The sequence below is a fragment of the Hypomesus transpacificus genome, chromosome 16 (assembly GCF_021917145.1).
Source record: "Hypomesus transpacificus isolate Combined female chromosome 16, fHypTra1, whole genome shotgun sequence".
NCBI classification, from domain to species: domain Eukaryota; kingdom Metazoa; phylum Chordata; class Actinopteri; order Osmeriformes; family Osmeridae; genus Hypomesus; species Hypomesus transpacificus.
Genome location: NC_061075.1, coordinates 479,083 through 500,135, shown reverse-complemented (window position 1 = coordinate 500,135; position 21,053 = coordinate 479,083). Strand labels below are relative to the sequence as shown.

Sequence of the window (21,053 nt, the reverse complement as noted above, 5' to 3'; positions counted from 1 at the left end):
TAAATAACTACAACTGAGTATCTGGCGTGTGAAAAGTGCCTAAACAGTCAATTCTGGCCTCTGAGTGTACAGTTATAGATAATGTAGCTACATGTGTGCAGTGAAAGTGGCCTTGTAATCCAATTGCCGTCTTTGTGGTCACATGAGAATCAGGCGCTCCTCCACGTTACAGATGTAACAAAGTCTCCCTCACGTTTTACATTAACACACCCACCTGCCTAAATACAGTTACATTCAATTAGTGTTTTAACCACTTAAAATAACATCTGGACCGGGGATTAAAGTATGCATAGGTTTATGTCTGGCAAAGATGAAGTTCAACACGTGCTTCTCCCATGCTCCAAATAATAAAATCCTAACCTGGCCCGGGCTGGCCTATGCTTTATAAACTAAATATGTCCATAATCTTGGGTTAAATTTCCAAGAACATTTGAGATGGTGTGAGAAGTAGAATCCAATAGATGGGGCCATTTCCCTTTTGATTTAAAGAGAGGGAGTGAAAGCGAGAGTCAGCTGGTTACCATTTAGTCGGTTGTCGATGCAGTTAAACCGGTTTTATTGAAAAATGACAATCATGTGACGGCAATGATACTAAACTCGAACACGGATTGCTGAAATGTTGTAATTAGATTAGTCCCAATCCCATAATGGCATTCAAAACTTCCAAACAAATGTGTCTAAATTGAATTGGCCAGCAATCTGCAGATAGGCTAATTGTGAAGTGTTAAGTTAATAATAGCTGATTGTGCAGTGTTGTTATTATAGCGTAGTCAACAGGAATGTAGGCTACTTTTACATAATTTGCATTGTACCCCATCTTTCGTTCGAGAACGCGAGACGCAATGATACCATAGAGTTAGAATGATACCATTCTGTGCTCCACCCAGTCCTGATGATTGGTTGGGGGGAAAAGATTTCTGAATTTTTTTTCTTATTATTAGCAGGCTAATGGTTGCTCAACGTCATAAGGTTTGTGGCAAGACAGCGGTTCAACCAACTCGACCACATTCCAGAGACAACATCACCTTTGTTGCATGGAGGTGGTGCAAATGTTTTTCTTCTCAAGAGAGGAAAATGTAATCTTTTCTCTAAAGATAGCCGTGCAATGTCTTGGTGGGATCGTTCCACCTAATTAACCATCAGTTATCAATCCACCTACACCCGGACGAGCCGTTCTGAAGTCAAAAAGGATGATGCGGCCACACGGTGACTTGAGTTGGGAGGACAACTGTTGATAGAGCTTTACAAAAGCGGTAAGTCATCGTGTGAAACATGTTAAATATGATAGTTGGGAGTTTATTGAATTATTGTTAATAGGTTAGCGAACTCAATTGTCACTTCAATTTTAATAATTAGTTTGAAGTGTACCTACGCAAGCTAATTGCAGACGATAACATACATATCATTCCTAATAACTTTAAATATGAAGTCAGTGTGGAAAACCGGGTTTTAAAATCAACTGTCGAGCAACAATTGAGTTGAAATGAATGGTTCACCAAATTCATTTTCATTATTAAATGGGCTATCCAAGTGTGGTTCTATATCTTGAGTTGACTTTTCAAACATGAACAATTGGAAATAAAGTTGACATGACATTTGAAGTTCTGATCAAAACAAACCATGACAAGAAAACAAGTTTGATGAGACGCGCCACCCAGCATGTTTTTTTCTGTCAGAACCAGTTTGACATGTGAATGGTATGTATGACAAAGGAGGAGGAAAGGAATCTGGAAACGAGTTTTAACTATCCCAGTCATCCAGCTATTTTAATAAATGAAATTTGACAAAACGGACATCAGAGGGTCACATTATAAGGATTGTCATCCTGTAACCTCTATTAGTAGGGGTCATTCACTTTGCCTTATGTTCCCCCTTTCCTTATCCCTCCTTTATGAAGGCTTGACTTTTTTAAGTCTTTACATAGCCATGAGGGGAGACAGTGTGTGCTTGTGTGTGTTCTCCTATGTAACTCTTCCTCTCCCAGCCCAGCCATGAGGGACAGACTGAGCCACTTACAGGAGCTGTCAGATGGCGGCAGCAGCAGCAGCCATGTGGAGCCAATGGACTACGCCGAGTCCTCCGCCTCCGACTCCTTCAGCAACGTGGACCTGGAGGAGGAGCTGCCTCACCAGGCCGTCATCTTCGACAACAGCCCCGCCTTGGATGACGTGTTCTCCCAGTCCCAGAGTGTCCACCGCGAGGTCCAGCTCATCCGCCTGGAGGTCAAGAGGCTCCGAGAGCAGAACTCTCGTGTGCTCCAGGGCACCAGCCGCATGAGCTTGATCAAGAAGGATTCCAACGCCATCGGTGCCGACATCAAATCCCGCGCGGAGGGCGTTCTGGCGCACCTCAGAGACATGGATGCGTCAGCCCGCAAGCTGGAGGCTGAGCACGGCTCCAACGCCGCCGTGACCCGTATCGCCCGGACGCAGTACGCCTGCCTGAGCAACAACTTCCGTGACGCCATGTTCGAATACAACGAGGCAGAGATGAACCACAAGGAGAACTGCAAGACCCACATCCAGCGGCAGATGGAGATCGTGGGGCGGGAGGTGACGGGCGAGGAGGTGGAGGAGATGATCGAGTCTGGCAAATGTGATGTCTTCAGCGAGAATATCCTGCAAGAGGGGATGACGGCAAAGTCGGCATTGAACCAGATTGAGTGTCGGCACCGAGAGCTAGTGGATCTGGAGAACCGTATCCAGAGCATCCATGAGATCTTCTTAGACGTGGCCTTGTTAGTGGAGGAGCAGGGGCCAATGATGAACACCATACAAACCAACATCCAGCAAACAGATGCGTCCTTACAGGAAGCCCTGGTCAAACTGGAGAGAGCAAAGCGCCATGACAAGAACAATCCCTTTAAGAAGATGTTCTGCAGCTGCTTCCCATGCTACAAATAAAGAATATACTGTATTTTAAAGTGGGAGTTTAAATAAATGAAAAAAAGTACTTCTATTTGGTTTTAATGCTCTAAAAATTTCATTTTGGCCTCCGGTATGCACAGCTTTTAGGCAGTTTAATTAACCATCATTCCATTGCATATAAGTGTAGAATTCAAGGAGAGAGGAAGGGGGTGGGTGGGGGGTGGGGGAGTATCTTAAAAGCATTGAAACAGGGCCCGATAGGATTCAGTCCCAAATGACTGAGAAGTACAGTAATGTTATTTTGCACAGCTGAGACAGTACTTGCTATGTCAAAAATATGTATATCCTTTATACACTTTCAACAATGTTTAAATTATGCATTTTGGGATTTTATAATCTGGGCTATAGCAGCTGCATCTTGAATAAACTATTTCCTGCAACAAATCTTACTCTTAATAACTAATCTATAAAATAAAACTTTTTGACTTCATTTAGGTTTCAATGATTTGTCTTCACTATCCCATATTAGGCTTGTTCTTGTCAATTGTGATTTACTGCCGGGTTAAAGTGTGGTTGATTGTCCTCACTTTAAAACACCTTAAATATTGGAGTTACTGAAATTACTAAACGATACCGGCATTAGAATGATACATCTTTTGTTTCCTTATTACACCCACACATACACCATGCCTACTACGCATGCAATATCTGAGTGTGTCTAGCGGAATTAACCCTCGATTGACCTCGAAAGTCCGCACTGCATGCTCATCGTCGGCCAAATCATTCTGGAAGTTTATCGAACATGGTTACATTTTGCAACACAGATGACAAGAAAGGAAAGGTAAGACACTCCCTCCTATTCGTCTCGTAAGCAAACAGGTGTAGCTCCGGCTCCACCCCCATGGGATTCACTACCTTGCATAATTAGAGCCAGCTGGCCAATGACAGAGGGGAAGCTGGTAACTGGATAAGCAGTAGGCGGAGCTATGATAATCAAAGAGCTGCTTTAAAGAACCCTCTGACAAGGCTGGTCCTCTCGCTTCAGACCTTCAGCTACCCTGCGTGTTCCGCTATCTACGCAGCGTGTTCAGCAACACGCTAGCGACACGGCCAGGGAACCTTCCCTCAGACTGAACACACAGGAGGGAGAGCAGAACGTGTTCAGGTGAATCCTGACTCGCCTCACACAGAGAGGAACGGGACCCAAACATTCTTGTGGTTTATAATCATATAATAAGTTCACAAATCATTTGAGACTTTTCCCTTTTCAAAGATAACATACCGGTTCCCAGCAAAGCGGTTTTATAGCATCCTGATGTGTTTCACATTCAGTAGTTTTGTGCAATAATCTACTGGATGAAACAACGTCGCAGTTTGCTGGAGACTGGGGTCGAAGGTCACACAGTCACCCGTGACAACCTAACCTCCTTAGAGAAGGTTATTAACGATGCAAACCGGGTTCTGGAACATGAAAAATCACAAAACATTGTGGTCACTTCAAAGGTCCAAAGCTAGGGCAGGGAAGATATTTAGAGTGTCAACTTGAAGACAGATTACTCCACGAAATAAACTCATCGTAAAAAGTTTTATTTGGTAGATTGGTTTATTGTGTAAATGTTTTTCAATGTGCTCGTATACAAATATATGTGGGATACCAAAATCATTTTGTAATCAAAAGCAAAAATATGATCTTGATGAGTAAAATCTCAATCTGATGAGAGAAGCTCATGAATTCTCTCTTTTTATTAAAATATATCCCTACCATTATATCTACATTTTGATCAAATGATTAGAGTTACATATTTTCAACATAATCCTGAGAACAGGAGCAGAACCCTGAAATCAAACCAGGAAATGTTTCCAACCTTCACGTTGTCGGCTCTGTCAGCCCCACTGACTCATTCTGTAGCTTGTTGAGAAAATCCTGAAAGCAGTTTGGCACTTCACTTGGACTCATAAACAAAACCTTTATTGTTTGTTCAGTTGTCCTGTGGATTAACAAAATCCAAATGTGTGTGTGTGTGTGCAGGTGTTTGACTGCCCTTGTGTACTGTGTTCATGTAACCTTCTAAACCCATGCAGACTGGAAGCAGGATCATAAACGTTACAAGGTGATCAACTAACAATGAATAAACATTTAGCAAACTATCATCTAACCCTTAGGATAACATTATGCAGGTGTTGCCTATCAACATAGATCCAGGTGATATAGTATTATTATAAAGTAAAACAGGCCTGCAGAATGAGACCAGAGAGAGAAACCCTAGTTGAGGATTTCTGAGTTTGGTCAAATCCAATTTTCTACCCATAATTCTTTGCGTTTTCACGCAAGTAAAAAAACACTCATGGACAAAACATGGCATGTTTTCCATTCATGAGGTATTGGTCACAGTGTCAGCCTATCAGGAGGCTCGTCCTGGAGCCTGGTCACAGTGTCAGCCAATCATGTCACAGCATCTGGCTCACGTAGGCCTGCCTTCTCCTTATCTCCTGATCCAGCTGTTCCTTCAGAGTCAACACCTGGGAGACACACACATCAGTCAGACCTAAACCTGTCCCTGACCCCCAAACCCCTTCTCCCACCCCCGACCCCCGACCCCCGACCCCCGACCCCCACCTGCTCCTCCAGGCAGAGGACCCTCTGGAGGTGGGCTCTCTCCCGGGCCTCCAGAGCGCGCTCCGCCTGCAGCTGGCTCCCTCTCAGCCGCTCCGCCTCCAGGCTCAGCTCCTGGCGGTGACGCGTGGTCACCTCCAGGTGGCGCTGTGAGTGAGCATGCTCCAGCTGGGACACCTGGGCCTGGAACAGACAGATACACGGGGGGGTCTTGGACGGGCGTACCCTGCTGGTCACCTCCACCCCCTCCCTCCTCACCTGCAGACTGGTCACCTCCACCCCCTCCCTCCTCACCTGCAGACTGGTCACCTCCACCCCCTCCCTCCTCACCTGCAGACTGGTCACCTCCACCCCCTCCCTCCTCACCTGCAGACTGGTCACCTCCACCCCCTCCCTCCTCACCTGCAGACTGGTCACCTCCACCCCCTCCCTCCTCACCTGCAGACTGGTCACCTCCACCCCCTCCCTCCTCACCTGCAGACTGGTCACCTCCACCCCCTCCCTCCTCACCTGCAGACTGGTCACCTCCAGGGCCGCCTCCCTCCTCACCTGCAGACTGGTCACCTCCACCCCCTCCCTCCTCACCTGCAGACTGGTCACCTCCACCCCCTCCCTCCTCACCTGCAGACTGGTCACCTCCACCCCCTCCCTCCTCACCTGCAGACTGGTCACCTCCACCCCCTCCCTCCTCACCTGCAGACTGGTCACCTCCAGGGCCGCCTCCCTCCTCACCTGCAGACTGGTCACCTCCACCCCCTCCCTCCTCACCTGCAGACTGGTCACCTCCAGGGCCGCCTCCCTCAGCTCCTGCTCCAGCTGCTCTCTCTCCCTGGACCCCAGCACTGCCTCCTCCTCCCTCCTCAACCTCTCCAGCTCCACCTGACCTCAGGAGGGACACACACACACGGATGGCTTTACCATGAGTGTCCCCGTCTCTCGTCATGTGACCTGCTGTAATGCGTCTAGCAGAAGAGCCCCGTGCTTCCTAACAGCATCTGCTGGTTCCCATCAGTTCTTTCTAGGTGTTGTGTACTGGCGCGGCTGTAGAGGGCTGTGTTGCTGCAGCCTGGAGGCTTGTATTCAGGCCCAGTGGAGATCACACAGAACCCCTTCAAACAGGAGACAACACTTCAGCTACCATCCACACCCATGCTCATTTAGCATTTCAATAAAGCAGATGATCTGTCATCCACAGTGACATACTGTGGGACATCTGAACCTGCATGAGGCGCTCTAACCACTAAGCCTCCCTGTAAGCTGGCCCACCTTCTCCAGGGTGTTCCTGAGGGAAGCCTTGTCCCTGGTCAGGCGGGCCAGCAGCCCCTCCAGCCCCTCCTTCTCCCCCTGCAGCCGGGCAAGGGAGCTGTGCAGGGCTTCCAGCCTCTCCTGGAGCTGCTCTCTCTCCTGGAGCTGCAGCTGGGAGCCGTCCTGGGTCTGCAAATCTGCCTCCTGCCTCTGCTTTAGCGCCTGGGAGGGGGGGGGGGGGGCATGGAGATGTGGATAAGCGCCTATCAGCAATTTCCAGCTCATGGAGATCAAGCACACCCGTGCGTTTCATCTGCCTTTCAGTTAGCACTTCTAGGACCGTCCATCGGATAAGACACAAGATAACGCTCTACTGGTGTACTGGTGTCATTGTGGTGGCAGAGAGCCGAAACAAGTGCACCCTAAGGGACCCGGTGGTGACCTACCTCCCTCAGGGTTGAGCTCTGCTTCTCCAGCTCAGACGCCCTCAGCTCCGCGTCCTCCTGGGCCCGCTGCAGGCACTGAGCACGCTCCGTCAGCGCACGGCTCTGCCTCTTACTCTCTGAGAGAGCCTCGCGCGTCTGGTCCAGACGGTCCTGAGAAGGAACCACACACAGGTTCTCTAAGGGGGCAGGAACTCTGTCACGAGGAACCACACGTGTTCTTTGAGGGAGCAGGGACCCTGACAGGGTCTGGGGGAAGGTGTGTGTGGATTGGATCAGAGAGGCTGGATTCAGTCAGGCCGTTTCTACTGTGTTCCCTGAGTTCCACTTCCCATCTTGCTTTCATCTGGCCATTTTCTCTCTCCCTCTTTCTCAAACTCACCCTCACTCTCCCTCTCTATCACCCTCATTCTCCTTCTCTATCATCCTCATTCTCCTTCTCTATCACCCTAATTTTTCATCTCTCACTCCTTCTCTAACTTCCCCTCTCTCCTTCTCTCTTTTTTTCCAGAGTCAGTTCAGAGATGTGGACCCACATCCACTTCCCCCTCCTCCTTCCTCCCTCCCCCTCCTCCTTCCTTCCTCCCTCCCCCTCCTCCTTCCTCCCTCCCTCTCCCTCCCCCTCGCTGGCATGGCCTGACAGGTCTTGAGCAGAATAAAACAGATTTATACGGAGCATGCAGTGTTTGTGTTTGTGCAGTGTCTTTAAAGCGCAGCCACAAACTAAACCCCTAAACGCTCTCCAGAGGATCTCACGGAACATTAATGAGCCCGAGCATTTTATTGCATAGTCATCGAGGTCCTTGAGGGAAACAGCCAGAGCAAAGGTAAATACCCCCCAAAAATCCTCAACTGAAAAGGTTACATAGCTGCACCGTAAATCTAAATACAGCCACAGAGTTTCTACGCTGTGTTGAAGTTTCAGTCCATCCACGGTTGGGTTGGTCTAAGTTTCCCTTGGCCTAATCTGTCTGCACAGGGTGTATTAGTTGATGCACAGTCTACAGTGTAGAGCACCTTAACCCTCCTGACTGCAGCTAGAAAGGTGTGTTTAGCTGTAGGTTAGGTTTGGGTGTAGCTTTATTACCACTACTAGTACTGCTCCAGTACTCCTTACTGCTACAGTCCGGCTGTACCTGCATGTCTCTGCGGTCCTGCTCGCTAGCGGCCAGGGCGCGGGTCAGCTCGGTGCTGCCCTCCTGCAGGGCGGCGGCGGTACTGCTGCTGTCACTGAGCGAGGAGGACAAGCCCTGCAGCTGTTCCCTGAGCTGGCTCTCCTGGAGCTCTGCCCGTGCCAGCGCTGCCGTCGCCCGCTCCTCTGCCCCCCTCAGCCCGGCTGCCCGGCCCTCGCTGTCCCCCAGCGCCCTGCGGAGCTCCGCCAGCCTGTCCTGGGCCGCCCCCAGCTCCGCCCCCAGCTCGGAGGCCCTCAGGCGGGCGCGGTGCAGCTCCCCCTCCAGGGTGCGCTGGGAGAGCTCCAGGCGGGAGGCGCGCCCCTCCGCAGCCTCCAGGGAGGCCTGGAGTGTCCGGCGCTCTGCCTGCCAGCGAGCCTCCGCAGCCTGCAGACGCTCCAGCCTCTCCTGGGGGGAGGACACCTCATCATCCCAGGACTACATAGTGTTGGGTGGGCTGGACTACATAGTGTTGGGTGGGCTGGACTACATAGTGTTGGGTGGGCTGGACTATAACAGTTGCGATGGACAGAACAGAGCTGAGGTTCTGATCATGTCGCTCACCTGTTGAGTTGTGCAGTTAGCCTCGGTTGTCTGCAGACTGGACCTCAGTTTGGTCATTTCCTCCCCAAGGCACTTCCTGTCTCTGTCCCCATGGCGGGTCACTTCCTGCAGCAGGGACAGGCTGCTCTGAGCTTCCTGCAGCCTCTCTGCCACCTGCCTCTTCCCTGGAGAGAACACACCACCACTTAGGAAGGGGATAGCTCGGCAGTTAAAGCACTTGACTGCAGCTCAAGAGGTTTCAGGTTCAAATACCCCCTTGTACTGTACATAGCTCTGGTGAATGAAAACATGGTGACGCCTCCTCTCACCTTCCTCCTGCTCCAGGAGCCTCTTCTGGAGCAGCTGCAGCTCAGAGTCAGAGCGCTGCTGCCCAGCCTGCAGGGCTGACACCTGCTGGGACACCCTGGACAGCTGGGCCCTGGCCTCGTCCTGCAGCACACACACACACAACACACCATACACACACACCATACACACACAGTATTACACATATCAGATGTAGGAGACCATACATATAGCATAGATCTATACCATCTACAGTAAATAAGGTGTTACTGGTTGTCAACAGTGACCATCCTTAGCAGCAGCAATCTTACCCTGTCTCTCTGTGTGTCCCTCAAGTCCTGCTGGAAGTCCTGGAGAGCCCCCTGCACTGTCTCCACGTCAAGTTCCCTGTCCTCTCCCTGGGGGCCCCCGGGGGACCGGGCCCCCCCAGGGCCCTCACACTCCCCCTCCCCACCTGCAAGCAGAGACAACGTAAACACCACCACCAAATACACTGATTTGCCTCACATTATATAGGTTAGTGTTTTATAGCTTAGCATATCATAGCATGGTATTTTGTAGCATAGCATAGCATGGTATTTTGTAGCATAGCATAGCACAGCATAGCATGGAGATGTCCTACCCTTCCCAGGCGAGCGAGACCTCCGGGGGGAGGGGCTCCGTCCCAGGCCCAGAGTGCGTCGCAGGGCAGAGGCGAGCCCTGCCAGCCTGTGCTCCAGGTCCCTGTGGCCTCTATCAGCCTGGCCCAGCTGCTCCTCCAGGCCCCTCGCCCGGCCCTCCGCCCGCCCGGCCCGCTGGCTCAGCTCCTCCAGGCGTGCCCGCGCCTCCTCCAGCGCCCCCTGCAGGCGGGAGGCGTCCTCTCGATGCCTCTGCTCGCTCTGCTGCAGCTCTGCCTCTCTCTCCCGCTGAGTCTCTCTGGTCTGACGCTCCGCCTCCTCCAGCTCCAACATGCGCCGCTGCAGCCCCCCCGCCTGAGGGCAGAGGTCGTACTGTTTGAATCTCTACCTCACTCAGGGGAAGGTTAGTAGATCTTTCCAACCTTTAAAAACTTTTTTTCGAAAACGCTTTTTCAAGCTTTTTTTTATTTAATTTTTTAATACTTTGTAGAAATAGGTAGCTTCGTAGACTAGCGTAGACAACTTCTGTTGTGCAAGAAATGAAAAAAGGTAAATAATATTGATCATGCCACCCGAAAAATCTACTTACATGGTAAAAAAGTATTTGCACTTTGTTACTTCCCATCGCTGCACGCTAACTTATTCCCTACCTTGTTCACGGTCAGGGCTAGCAGTTTATTAGCCTAGCTCAGCCTCTACCTCATTGAGGGCTGCCTCTCTGCCAGCCTCTGCCTCCAGGACCCTCTGCTTGAGGGCGAAGGCCTCTCGTCGCGCCTCCTCCTCCCGCTGCTCCTCCTGGGAGACCCTGGCCTGCCGCTCCTCCTCCTCCTGACTCCTCTGGCTGCTCTCAGCCTTTAGGCTCTTCACCTGAGGACGCGTCATGGTGGTTCACACTCGTCATTTAGACATCATAACTCTTTTCAGATCCTCACATCTCATTTCAGATTGGAGCGTCTGTGTTTGTGCCTTGGCTGTTTTTAGTTTCCAGTGTTAGAAGTGTGTGACTGGTGCAGCTGTTTGACTACAGTACGTAGAAGCTGCACACACACACCTGTCTACGCTGCTCCTGCAGCTGCCTGCGAGCCTGCAGTCTGGATTTCTCCAGCTCCCTCATGTTGCTCCTCAGGGAGGAGACCTCCTGCTGCAGGGAGCTCCTGACCTCCTCCAGTACCTGCAGCTTCTGCTCCCGCTCCTCCACACCACGACGCAGACTAGAGGAGGAGAGGAGAGGGGGGCGGAGGAGGAGGAGAGGAGAGGGGGGAGGAGGAGGAGGAGAGGAGAGGGGGGCGGAGGAGGAGGAGAGGAGAGGGGGGAGGAGGAGGAGGAGGAGAGGAGAGGAGAGGGGGGAGGAGGAGGAGGAGAGGAGAGGGGGGCGGAGGAGGAGGAGAGGAGAGGGGGGAGGAGGAGGAGGAGGAGAGGAGAGGAGAGGGGGGCGGAGGAGAGGAGAGGGGGGCAGGAGGAGGGAGGAGGAGAAGAGAGGGGGGCGGAGGAGAGGGGGGCGGAGGAGAGGAGAGGAGGAGAGGAGAGGGGGGCGGAGGAGGAGAGGAGAGGGGGGCAGGAGGAGGAGGAGAGAAGGAGAGGAGAGGGGGGCGGAGGAGGAGAGGAGAGGGGGGCAGGAGGAGGAGAGGAGGAGAGGAGAGATGAAGGAAGAGGGGGGAGGAGGGGAAGGGGGGGAGGAGGTAAAAGGAAAAATGTTCAGACACGATGGGAATGTTGTTGCTCATGTCAGAACAGGAGCAGTGGCACCCCTCACGTCTCTCCACAGATCTTAAAGTGACATTTTCTTTTATCGGACCCTTTGATCCACAGCAACATACAGGGGGGTGGATTAGAACCTGCAACCCCTTGATCTGCAGTCAAACACTCCACCACTGAGCTACATCCTACCTGCTGTTGTCGCTCTCCGCTTTCCTGACGGCGGTGCGGAGCTCCAGGGTGGAGGTCTGGAGGGCCTCCCTGTGCCGGGCCTCGTCCCCCAGCTGCCTGCGCAGGTCCTGGGCCTCCAGCCGCTGCCGCTCCCTGTCCTGGACACCCTCCCTCAGCTCCCTGTGGGCCTCCACCAGCCCCCGCCGCCCCACCTCGCGCTCCTCCTCCGCCCCCGCCAGCGCCCGCCGCAGAGCCCCCACCTGGGGAGGGGGGAGGAGGGGGGGGGGGGGGGGGGGGGAGAGAGGAGGGGGGAGGAGGGGGGGATGGTAGAGAGGAGGGGGGAGGAGGGGGGGGATGGGAGAGAGGAGGGGGGGGGGACACGGGACAAAAAATCCATAGAATCTCAAACAACGTATGTTTTGTACAGAGACAAACAGCCTGCAGTATGGCCGTTTCTGTTTCCTGTTTTATGAACAACACCACCCCAGCACTTCCCTCCAACACCCAGCACCACCCTCCAACACCCAGCACCACCCTCCTGCTGACCCCACCCCAGCACCACCCTCCTGGATGAGAAGCTGTGAAAAACTGTGAGAAGCAGGGAGTGTGTGTGGGGGAGGAAGAGAGGCTGGCCGGCAGGAGGGAAGGAGGGAGGAGGAGAAGGAGGGAAGCTTATTATGTTCAGAGGCCACACAAGATGTTTTCTTCTCATAAATTCTAATGTGAGAAAAAATAATCCAGTCCTGTTCCAGCTCATCATACGCTGGTCACAGAGCTGACCAGGGGGGCAGGAGGGCAGGGGTGTGGGCCTGGGGGAGGGGGGCAGCGGCCTGGGGCAGGGGGGCACGCTGCACCAGGCAAAGCAGAAACAGAGAGAGCTGTCCTGTCTCAGAGGAGCTTCTGGAGAACAGCCTCCCTCTGGCGCATTTACTCTAGAGGTTAACTCAAACTTTGATTTCATATTACCAAGGTCGCTCTCTCACCCTCCTTCACTTCCCCAGCGCCTCTCCCTCCCTCAATCACTCCCTGCCCCGCCCTGTCACCCCCCCCTCTCCCCCTCCCCTCCGGTCTGTCACATTCTCCATCCTGCTCTGCATCTTTCTGACATGAGAACCTGAGCTGGGATTAGTCACATCATCAAACGAGGGAGAGGAGAGAGGAGGGCGTTGGGAGGGCGATGGGAGGGCGCTGGAAGGGAGGGAGGGAGTCTCTTTCTAGACTTATCTGTTTGGTTCTAGACTCTATCTGAGGAGGCCTGTCAGGTGGCGGAAGGTTCCGGGGATGTGAACAACCTGGGAGGTCCTGGTCAGAGACACTGAGGCAGGGTTGTACAACTTCCTGGACGGGGACCAATCAGAGCCACCGGGAGGTTCCTCTGCTGTTAACGAGCCTGAGCGAGGTAGGGCTCATGGTCCTCACACACCAAGCTATAAGCTAACAGCTACGCTGTGTTGATACCAAGAGCACTGTTCCTGTTGGAGGCAGGGAGAGGGGGAGGGAGAGAGAGAGATAGACAGAGAGAGAGAGAGAGAGAGGGTGGGGGGGAGGGAGAGAGGGAGAGAGAGGGGGGAGGGAGAGAGCAAGAAAGAGAGAGGGGGGAGGGAGACTGCTGACCAGTTGTTTTTAGGAGAGGGTACTGAAGAAGTGTGTGTGTGTGTGTATATGTGTGTGTACCTGGTGTTGTGCTGAAGCTAGTAAAGTGTTGCTGTCTCAGCCAACATCAACAGCAGCTCCAGTAAATCACTCCTGTACAGCTGCAGCTAATTGGTACCAACTTCCAACCCCACCTACACCCCCCCACGCCGTCACGCCAACCCAAACAACCAGTTAGTTCCCCTGACCGTGTATCTTGATCCCCCGCACCCAACATGCTGCCTCCCTCCCTCCCCCCCCCCTCCCCCTCCCCAAACACAGCCCACCCACAAGTGACTACATGTTCAGAAAACCTGTCCAACATGGAGTGTGTGTGTGTGTGTGTATGTGTGTGTGTGTGTGTGAGAGAGCAGCACCTCCTGCTGAGCCTGGTCTCTCTGCTGGCTGCTCTCTCTGAGCTGCTCTCCCAGGCTGCGCTGCTCTCTCTCCTGAGAGCTCAGGCTGTCCTCGAACCCACAATGCAGAGCCCTGAGCTCCGACTGGAGACTGGAGATGGTGTCCTGGGGGGGGGAGAAAATGAGAGAGATAGAAAGATAGAGTTCAGTGTGTGTGTGTGTGTGTGTGTGTGTGTGTCTCTACCTTGTCACGCTCCTGTGCGCTCTGGGCGTCTCTTCGTACACGCTCCGTTTCCATGGCGCTGGTTGCTAGGTCGTGCTGCAAGGTTGCCAGGCGCTCTGCCAGAGCTGCCATCTCTTCTTCCTTCTGGGACAGAGCCTGCACACACACACACACACACATTGATACTAACACACACTAATACCAACGCATACACTGTTGTCACCAACACACCCCCCCCCCCCCACCTGCTGTTTGCTGGTCTCTGCCTGCAGCAGGCTGGTGCTGCAGAGGGTGTGAGCTGTGTTCAGCTGCTCCTGCAGCTGCTGGGCCTGAGAGCGACTCTGCTGCAGCCGAGCCTCACTCTCCTCACACCTCACGCTGTGTATCTGCTGCTGCTGGGCCAGGGCAGCGTCCTGCTGCTCCTGCACACACACACACACACACACACACACAGTCTCAGTCCAGCCCCAGTCCAGCCCCAGTCCAGCCCCAGTCCAGCCCCAGTCCAGCCCCAGTACAGCCCCAGTACAGCCCCAGTCCAGCCCCAGTCCAGCCCCAGTCCAGACCTAGTCCAGCCTAGTACCTTGTCCCTGCGTTCAGCTTCCAGCTCCTGGGCGTGTGTGAGCTCCAGGGCAGCCAGGGCCTGCTGGGTGCTGCTCTCCACCTGGGCCAGCCTCTCTTGCAGCTGGATCCGCTCCTGCTCTGCCCTGCTCTCCACCCTCTGGAGCTCCACACGCAGTCCAGCCCCCTCACCTGGCACACACACACAGGTACACAAACATAGGTACACACACAAACACGTCATGGAGGTCTGCTCTCAGGTGCTCAGGATGTTCATGCACTGTGTTCTCAGCTGTGTGTGAGAGAGTGTGTGTATGTGTGTACCTGTGTGTGTGTGTGTGAGTGTGTGTGAGTGTGTGTGTGGTGGTGGTCGGGGGTACTCACGCATCAGCGTCTCGTTGGCCTGCACCAGGCTGCGTCTCTCCCCCTCCAGACCAGCTCGCTCTGCCTCCAGAGAGGAGGTCACCTCCTGGCCCTCAAACAGAGCTGTCTCCAAGGAGTCCTTCTCTGCCCTGGAAGGGAGGAGAGGAGAGGGAAGGGCGGGAGGGGGAGAGGAGGGGAGAGGGGAGGGGAGAGGAGGTTTTGGCTCTGAACAGTTTTGAACTCAACTTGGAATCATAAGCAGTAAAGCTCAGTGGTTCATGGTTGGCCTGCACAGCAAACAAACCCTACCTGACCACTCTAGCTAACCCTAACCACTCTAGCTAACCCTAACCACTCTAGCTAACCCTAACCACTCTAGCTAACCCTAACCACTGTAGCTAACCCTAACCACTGTAGCTAACCCTAACCACTCTAGCTAACCCTAACCACTCTAGCTAACCCTAACCACTCTAGCTAACCCTAACCACTGTAGCTAACCCTAACCACTGTAGCTAACCCTAACCACTCTAGCTAACCTTAACCACTCTAGCTAACCCTAACCCTACATGACCACTAGCTGTCCCCCTGCCCCCTCCTCCCCCACCTGAGAGCAGCCAGTTCCTGGGTGAGTCCGCAGGCCTTGCGCTGGGCAGCGTGGAGCAGCACCTCCAAGCGGGCCCTGTCTCTGGTCAGCTGCTCCCCTTCCAGGGAGGCTCTCTGCAGGGCCGAAGCCTGGCTCTCCTGCCCCCTGCTGGCCTGGGACAGCTGCTCACCCTGCACCTGCAGCTGTCTGCTTACCTGCACACACACACACATAAAAACATACACCCTACCTGTGTAGGGTACCACTGTGGTCGCAGAAAACCATGACTCTGCCCTCTCAGGGTTCACCCAATCAGGGCCAACGATACAGAGATCTCGATGACGGCTCACTGAGATGAAGGCTTTTTACAGCAGCGTCGTCAAAATGGATACAACGTCAATCAAAGGCTCTCCTGGATTGAGTCAAGGTCTATTGGCTGTTTATTATGGGCTGTCAGCTTGCAGGATGTTCCCACATTCCTCTGTAACTCTAGAAGTTTCCCTGCTGCGTCTAAAAGGCCATTTCCTGGCGTACCATCATCACACATCCTGCCCAGCCCCTCTCCCACGGCCTACTTCTACTATTACAGCGCAGCAACAGCACTGTTCGAAAAGCAATAATCGCACTAATTAGTTTTTTTGAAAACGAACTAACTAAATATTAATACAGGCTGTCTTTCAGCCTGGCTCCAGGCAAATATAAAGGGGGCTGTATCACACCAATGTTATGGTGTGAATCTCCCAGTAAGAGGAGGACGAGAGAGAGAGAGAGAGAGAGAGAGAGAGAGAGAGAGAGAGAGAGAGAGAGAGAGAGAGAGAGAGAGAGAGAGGAGAGAGAGAGGGGTGGAGGGATGGAGGGCGTCACAGGGATGATTTTAGACGTGGCTCGCTGATTTTCACAGATAAGTTCTCAGTTCCCTATAAAAGCTTTCTGAAGGGATTTATCCAGTTGTTTAGAGTTGCTAAATTCAAGGTCAGAGAACAACATGGCTGTTGGCCGTTTTCACAGAACAGATAATAAAACAAAATTCCATCCATTCTTCAGAGGGAGGGGTCTGGACCAAGGCGGACAGGGGCGGATCACTGTAAAATACCAGCTCTCTCTCTCTCTGTCTCTCTGTCTCTCTGTCTCTCTCGCCCTCCTCTCGGATGTTATCTGGGATGTATTTCCTGCCTGACCCTGGCTCTCCTGGGGGGGTGGAGCATCACGGAACATGGATCCAATATCTCCTCTGGTGTTTAATGTGACAAGGAGGGCCGTCGAGCTGCTTGGAGCTGTTAATCACATCCAGCAGGAACCACCCAGTGAGGAGGTGCTGACCTGTTCATGCAGCTCCAGGGTGTGGGCAGTGAGGAGGTGCTGACCTGTTCATGCAGCTCCAGGGTGTGGGCAGTGAGGAGGTGCTGACCTGTTCATGCAGCTCCAGGGTGTGGGCAGTGAGGAGGTGCTGACCTGTTCATGCAGCTCCAGGGTGTGGGCAGTGAGGAGGTGCTGACCTGTTCATGCAGCTCCAGGGTGTGGGCCTGCTGTCTCTGGAGCAGGAGCAGCTCCTCCTGCAGCCTCTGGCGATCCTGCAGCAGGTTGCCGTGGGAACCCTCCAGCGCGCGCCGCTCCGCCCCCAGGTCGTCCAGCTCCCGCTGCAGACGCAGTCCCGCCTCCCTGGCCGACGCCCGTTCTAGCTCCGCCTCTCTGCACCGCTCACTAAGCTCCGCCTTTTCCCCCTCCGCCTGGAGAGAGAGAATATGATTGGGTTACTCTCCCCCCTGCCAGAGCCCCTGCTCCCCCCCCCCCCCTCCACTCTGACCTGCAGCAGGAGGCGGTTGAGCTCCACCTTGTCGCTGGCCAGGCCCTCGCTCAGGGCGGCCATCTTGGACAGGGAGTCTCTCAGACCAGCCTCCTGGCTCTGCAGCCTGGCCACGCCCAGCTCCCGCTCGGCATTCTGGGACTCCACCTGCAGGACACGTACAGGTGACACCGCCGGGCCAGGGGGAGGCTGTGAGTGTGTGTGTGAGTGTGTGTGGTGAAGAAGAGTCGCGTGATATGAGGAGGTGTAGTGAAGAGTAGCGTGATATGAGGAGGTGTAGTGAAGAGTAGCGTGATATGAGGAGGTGTAGTGAAGAGTAGCGTGATATGAGGAGGTGTAGTGAGGAGTAGCGTGATATGAGGAGGTGTAGTGAAGAGTAGCGTGATATGAGGAGGTGTAGTGAAGAGTAGCGTGATATGAGGAGGTGTAGTGAAGAGTAGCGTGATATGAGGAGGTGTAGTGAAGAGTAGCGTGATATGAGGAGGTGTAGTGAGGAGTAGCGTGATATGATATGAGGAGGTGTAGTGAAGAGTAGCGTGATATGAGGAGGTGTAGTGAAGAGTAGCGTGATATGAGGAGGTGTAGTGAAGAGTAGCGTGATATGAGGAGGTGTAGTGAGGAGTAGCGTGATATGAGGAGGTGTAGTGAAGAGTAGCGTGATATGAGGAGGTGTAGTGAAGAGTAGCGTGATATGAGGAGGTGTAGTGAAGAGTAGCGTGATATGAGGAGGTGTAGTGAAGAGTAGCGTGATATGAGGAGGTGTAGTGAAGAGTAGCGTGATATGAGGAGGTGTTTTGAAGAGTAGCGTGATATGAGGAAGTGTAGTGAAGAGTAGCGTGATATGAGGAGGTGTAGTGAAGAGTAGCGTGATATGAGGAGGTGTAGTGAAGAGTAGCGTGATATGAGGAGGTGTAGTGAAGAGTGGGGGAGGTGGATAAGAGGAGCAGTAGGAAAGGATGATGAGGTGGAACAGGAGGAGGTGGAGGAAGAGGACCTGGGGGAGAGAGGAGGAGGAGGACCTCGGGGAGAGAGGAGGAGGAGGAGGAGGACCTGGGGGAGAGAGGAGGAGGAGGACCTGGGGGAGAGAGGAGGAGGAGGAGGAGGAGGAGGAGGAGGAGGACCTGGGGGAGAGAGAAGGAGGACCTGGGGGAGAGAGGAAGAGGAGGAGGAGGACCTGGGGGAGAGAGGAGGAGGAGGAGGAGGAGAGCAGCACCTTGCTGAGGGCCAGGGTGAGGCTGCTCTTGTCGTCCTGCAGCACCTCCTTCTGCAGGGTCACATGACCCAGAGCCTCCCTCAGGGTCACCAGGTCTCTCCTCAGCTCTGAGTGCTCTCCCTCCAGCACCTCCAGGCTCCTCTGGCTACACACACACACACACACACACACATATAACACTACATACTCCTTCACACAGATACAGCCATGCACCTCTCTCCCTCATTCACTCTTCTGTCTTTTTCTCTCTCCCCACACACACACACACACACACCTTCACATGCACTGTTTATATTAACCGTCTCCCTAAGCAATCATGTCTCCCGCTCGGAGAGCCTAAGACACGCTGGGATACAGAGGTGGAGCCTCTCTCTAAGCTCTGAGGCAGCCTCAGCTGGGAGCCTCTCCCTGGGCCCTGAGGCAGCCTCAGCTGGCAGCCTCTCTCCCTGTGCTCTGAGGCAGCCTCAGTTGGGATCCTCTCTCTGGGCTCTGAGGCAGCCTGAGCTGGGATCCTCTCTCTGGGCCCTGAGGCAGCCTCAGCTGGGAGGCCGACAGGGAACAGCCTCTCTCTGGCAGCACAGCCAGCTCTGTCATGTAAATCATTTCTATTTTAATCCAGTGTCATCTGGGCGCAGAGCAGCTCTGAAAATGACATGTGGTCCTGATCCGAACGCAAAAGAACCACTCTGGAGAGAGGAGGGGTGAGGAGAGGAGGGGTGAGAAAGACGTGGCTGGGGACTAGGGCTAGAGAAAGACATGTTCCCTCTTTCCCTCCCCCAGGACGCTACCCTCTCTGGGTCTGGCTGCGCTGGAGACCCAGCTCCTCTTCCAGGTCCTCTCTCTTCTGCCTCAGCAGGTCTCTCTCTCTCTGGAGCTCCAGGACTGCTCCCTGCACCTCCTCCAGCTCTGCTCCCCGCGCCTCTGCGTCTCCCTGCAACTCAGCTAGCCTCCGCTCCAGGCTGCCCTTCTCACTGTCCCCAGTCACCGAGAGGGAGAGCGGGAGGGGGGGGGACAGAGAGAGAGATCAAACACAATCCACACACAGGCAGGTGAACACCACCTTCTCCCTGCCAATCTCTCTAGCAGCCTGGCACACACTCACACATCCACTCACACTCTCTCACACCCTGTCTCACCTGTGCAGGACGTTCAGGGAGGTGTGGCATCTCTGGCTGTCTCTCAGGCCCTCCTCCAGGGTGGTCTTCAGCCTCTGGGCCTCACTCTGCTGCTCCTGCAGCCTCTCCTCCAGCCTCCCCCTGGCCTCCTCAGCCTCTTGCAGCTGGGAGCGTAAGGAGCCCACCTCCTCCAGAGCCTCCGCCAGCCGCCCATGCAGGTCCTGGTGTCACAGAGTAGGGGGGGAGGTACTATAACAGAACAGCCTCTATCAACACTGGATCTATGAGACTGGGTGTGTCTGACCGGTGTCTGGGTGTGTCTGACCTGTGTCTGGGTTTGGTGCTGGGCGAGGGCCGTCTGGACAGCCGCCAGCGTGCTGCTTCTCAGGGGGGAGGAGGGGGAGGAGGGGGAGGAGAAACCTTCACCACAAATCAACTGAGAAAATAAAAATGGGGGGGGGATATAGTACACTGGTTAGGCGCTTCTTTCTCTTAAGATGTAAACAGATTAAGCCAGGTGTGTTCTGACCAGGTGTGTAATAACTAGGTGTGTAATAACCAGGTGTGTTCTACCTGGTTGATGTTGTGGAGGGTCAGCTGGAGGGTGTCCACCTCAGAGCGCAGGCTGGTCCTCTCCTCCTTGTCCTCCATCCTGCCAGCCTCCTACAGACAGCCAGGTCAGAGGTCACACAGGTAGACATGGGCCAGCCCTGACTCACACCAGACCACAGCAGTCTGGTGGTGGAGTTTATCAAGAGCTGGAGGTCCAGACTAAAGGAATGCAGTCCTCCCGTAACCCCCAAGCACCCACCCCCACCAAGCCCCCCCCCCCCCCCCCCCCCCCCCACCCCCCTCCCACCCCTGTGGTCTCACCATCCTGTCCAGGCTGGTTTCCATGGCAGCCAGGCTGGAGTCCTTCTGACTATTCTGAGCTCTCAAATTCTTCACCATGTCAGTCAGCTCCAGGATCCTGCACCCACCCACACACACACACACACACACACACACACACACACACAGAGTTGGAGGAAGCAGCCATGCTCCTGAAGGGAGACACAGTGGTGCCCAGCAAGGGGGTTCTCTGGGCAGGGGGGGGGCGAAAGTCAACATGGTAGGGGGGGGGGGGGTCAGGGTGAGGGCCTTTTATACTGGCCACAGACAGGTGGAAGACAGACAGGCAGACAGGCGGACAGACAGACAGGCAGACAGGTGGAAGACAGACAGGCAGACAGGCGGACAGACAGACAGGCAGACAGGTGGAAGACAGACAGGCAGACAGGCGGACAGACAGACAGGCAGACAGGCGGACAGGCGGACAGGCAGACAGACAGACAGGCAGACAGGTGGAAGACAGACAGGCAGACAGGCAGACAGGCGGACAGGCAGACAGGCAGACAGGCAGACAGGCAGACAGGCAGACAGGTGGAAGACAGACAGGCAGACAGGCGGAAGACAGACAGGCAGACAGGCAGACAGGTGGAAGACAGACAGGCAGACAGGTGGAAGACAGACAGGCAGACAGGCAGACAGGTG

At 54.1% G+C, this 21,053-nt stretch overlaps 2 protein-coding genes across 3 annotated transcripts in view; one reads left to right on the top strand and one right to left on the bottom strand.

Moving 5' to 3' along the window:
• The first annotated feature begins 961 nt into the window (after positions 1-961).
• On the top strand, positions 962-3,357 carry stx11b.1 (syntaxin 11b, tandem duplicate 1). 2 transcript variants are annotated; one of them, XM_047036856.1, is made up of 2 exons: positions 962-1,253; positions 1,990-3,357. In XM_047036856.1, the coding sequence occupies exon 2, from the start codon at positions 1,992-1,994 to the stop codon at positions 2,901-2,903; it is 912 nt and encodes a 303-aa protein (XP_046892812.1). In that variant the 5' UTR covers positions 962-1,253; positions 1,990-1,991; the 3' UTR covers positions 2,904-3,357. The 2 variants fall into 2 exon arrangements, with proteins under 2 accessions (XP_046892812.1, XP_046892811.1); XM_047036855.1 differs by having other exon boundaries at positions 966-1,253; positions 1,985-3,357.
• Positions 3,358-4,599: 1,242 nt separating this feature from the next.
• The window catches only part of crocc2 (ciliary rootlet coiled-coil, rootletin family member 2), a 28,017-nt gene continuing 11,563 nt past the window's right edge, over positions 4,600-21,053 (bottom strand). The window contains 27 exon segments of the mRNA XM_047037297.1: positions 4,600-5,387; positions 5,485-5,664; positions 6,250-6,360; positions 6,748-6,948; positions 7,173-7,322; positions 8,306-8,746; positions 8,903-9,066; positions 9,211-9,331; positions 9,499-9,641; positions 9,810-10,158; positions 10,504-10,671; positions 10,856-11,015; positions 11,692-11,930; positions 13,680-13,823; positions 13,903-14,037; positions 14,127-14,303; positions 14,465-14,634; positions 14,827-14,954; positions 15,410-15,603; positions 16,885-17,115; positions 17,193-17,339; positions 18,406-18,550; positions 19,194-19,376; positions 19,542-19,741; positions 19,846-19,956; positions 20,094-20,183; positions 20,394-20,490. Of these exon segments, the coding sequence (XP_046893253.1) occupies positions 5,316-5,387; positions 5,485-5,664; positions 6,250-6,360; positions 6,748-6,948; positions 7,173-7,322; positions 8,306-8,746; positions 8,903-9,066; positions 9,211-9,331; positions 9,499-9,641; positions 9,810-10,158; positions 10,504-10,671; positions 10,856-11,015; positions 11,692-11,930; positions 13,680-13,823; positions 13,903-14,037; positions 14,127-14,303; positions 14,465-14,634; positions 14,827-14,954; positions 15,410-15,603; positions 16,885-17,115; positions 17,193-17,339; positions 18,406-18,550; positions 19,194-19,376; positions 19,542-19,741; positions 19,846-19,956; positions 20,094-20,183; positions 20,394-20,490 (4,651 nt within the window). The 3' untranslated portion in view covers positions 4,600-5,315.